We start from the raw sequence: 2,511 nt of genomic DNA, 5'->3' as shown, positions 1-2,511 counted from the left end.
GGATGGGGAGATGTTGGTCAAAGGGTACAAAGTTTCAGTTATTTAATATGCATAAATTCTAGAGATCTCAAGTACAGGATAGGGACAATAGTTAATAATACTGTAGTGTGGCTGGGCACAGTGGCTCATGCCTGTAATCCCAGCACTTTGGGAGGCCGAAGCAGGTGGATCACGAGGTCAGGAGATCAAGACCAGCCTGGCTAACGCGGTGAAACCCCGTCTCTACTAAAAATACAAAAAATTAGCCAGGTGTGGTGGTGGGCGCCTGTAGTCCCAGCTACTCCAGAGGCTGAGGCAGGAGAATGGCATGAATCCAGGAGGTGGAGCTTGCAGTGAGCAGAGATCGTACCACTGCACTCCAGCCTGGGTGACAGAGCGAGACGCCGTCTAAAAAAAAAAAAAAAAATACTGTCATGTATACTTGGAATGTGTTAGGAGAGATCATAAGTGTTCTCACCACACAGAAAGGTCACCATGTGAAGAGATGGACATGTTAATTAGCTTCACTACAATAACAGTTCACTATGTGTATGTGTATCAAAATATCACACCTTAAATATATATAATTTCAATTAGTCTTTTTTTTACTAAATTGAAGATGATGGTTATATGGTGCTTTTAGATGATTGTGAATTGTACCTATGGATTAGCCTTTTTTAAAGATTCTGATTTTGAGTATTTTGTTATTTCTTTTTAGATCAAAGAAAGTGCATCACAGACAAGAGATGTTCTCAAACAGCATTTTAATGATTTAAAGGGAACCCTTGGAAAGCTCCTGGATGAGCGATTGGTGACCCTTTTGCAAGAGGTGGACACCATTGAACAGGAGACCATTAAACCACTAGATGACTGCCAGAAGCTCATAGAACACGGAGTCAACACTGCAGAAGACTTAGTCCGAGAAGGTGGGAGACCAGGGATCCTGTTACATTAGTGCATTAGTACATTTTCACACTGCTGATAAAGACATACCCGAGACTGGGCAATTTACCAAAGAAAGAGGTTTAATGAACTTACAGTTCCATGTGCCTGGGGATCATGGCAGAAGGAGAAAGTCACGTCTCACATAGCGGCAGACAAGAGAAGAGAATGAGAGCCAAGCGAAAGGGGTTGCCTCTTAAAATACCATTAGATCTCATGAAAGTTATTCACTACTGAGAATAGTATGGGAGAAACTGCCCCCATGGTTCAATTATCTCCCGTCGGGTCCCTCCCGCAACACATGGGAATTATGGGAGTACAATTCAAGATAAGATTTGGGTGGGGACACAGAGCCAAACCTATCACATACTAAATGTGATTCGTTCAGATTGACATTTTGCAGATTCCTCAGGATAGCAGCAGGCTTCTTGCCAGCTGTGGGGTTCTTAGAATGTTCTTACCTAGAGACAGTTTGTGATATAGGATGACAGATATACAGTTAGGCATCCCATGGCAACTGCAGTTGAAGTGTTAGTTATAATTAGTTATAAAACAAGAAAGAATAAATGATATGGGGCACATTGAGATGTTTTGATACGGGCATGCAGTGTGTAATAATCACATTGTGGAAAATGGGGCATCCATCCTCTCAAGCATTTATCCTCTGTGTTACAAACAATCAAATTACACTTTTTTTTTTTTTTGACACAGGAGTCTTGCTCTGTTGCCCAGGCTAGAGTGCAGTGGCGCTATCAAGGCTCACTGCAGTCTTGACCTCCCTGGCTCAGGTGATCCTCCCACCTCAGCCTCCCAAATAGCTGGGATTACAGGCGCGTGCCACCATGCCGGGCTAATTTTTGTATTTTTGGTAGAGACAGGGTTTCACCATGTTGCCCAGTCTGGTCTTGAATTCCCGGTCTCAAGCAGTCTTCCAATTTTGGCCTCCCAAAGTGCTGGGATTACAGGTGAGAGCCACCACAATTATAGTCTCCACTGTTCTGCTTAAAGAGTTAAAAAAAGTGATTGGTGTTTACTCCTATCTTCAGCCAACTGAGTCATGCCCTGCTGCCTTCCTTTCTTCATTCTACTCACCTTCCTTCAACATAGATCTTTGTCAGGCACATAACATAAACAAGGGGGCCAGATGCAGTGGCTCACGCCTATAATCCCAGCACTTTCGGAGGCTGAAGCAAGTGGATCACTTGAGGTCAGGAGTTTAAGACCAGCCTGGGCAACAGCCTGTCTCTACAAAAAAAAAAAAAAAAAAAATTAGCTGGGCATGGTGGTATGCACCTGGAGTCCCAACTACTTAGGAGGCCGAGGTGGGAGGATCGCTTGAGGCCAGGAGATTAACGCTGCAGTGAGCCGTGATTGCACCACTGCACTCCAGCCTGGGTGACAGAGTGAGACCCTGTCCCAAAAAATATAAAATAAGAGTAAGAATAAAAGCCAGGTGCAGTGACTCACGCCTGTAATCCCAGCACTTTGGGAGGTCGAGGTGGGCGGATCATGAGGTCAGGAGATCAAGACCATCCTGGCCAACATGGTGAAACCCCGTCTCTAGTGAAAATACAAAAATTAGCTGGCCAT

At 44.3% G+C, this 2,511-nt stretch overlaps 1 protein-coding gene across 1 annotated transcript in view; it reads left to right on the top strand.

Annotated features, from left to right (window-relative positions):
* Positions 1-697: 697 nt before the first annotated feature.
* The window catches only part of CRLF3 (cytokine receptor-like factor 3), a gene marked incomplete at its 5' end in the record, with an annotated part of 33,336 nt that continues 31,522 nt past the window's right edge, over positions 698-2,511 (top strand). The window contains one exon of the mRNA XM_011993105.1: positions 698-905. Coding sequence (XP_011848495.1) covers positions 698-905 — 208 coding nt within the window. The remainder of the gene's footprint in view (positions 906-2,511) is intronic.

The sequence above is a fragment of the Mandrillus leucophaeus genome, unplaced genomic scaffold (assembly GCF_000951045.1).
Source record: "Mandrillus leucophaeus isolate KB7577 unplaced genomic scaffold, Mleu.le_1.0 Scaffold425, whole genome shotgun sequence".
NCBI classification, from domain to species: Eukaryota; Metazoa; Chordata; class Mammalia; order Primates; family Cercopithecidae; genus Mandrillus; species Mandrillus leucophaeus.
Note: the sequence above shows the minus strand (reverse complement) of the source record. Positions and strands in the feature narration are given on the sequence as shown.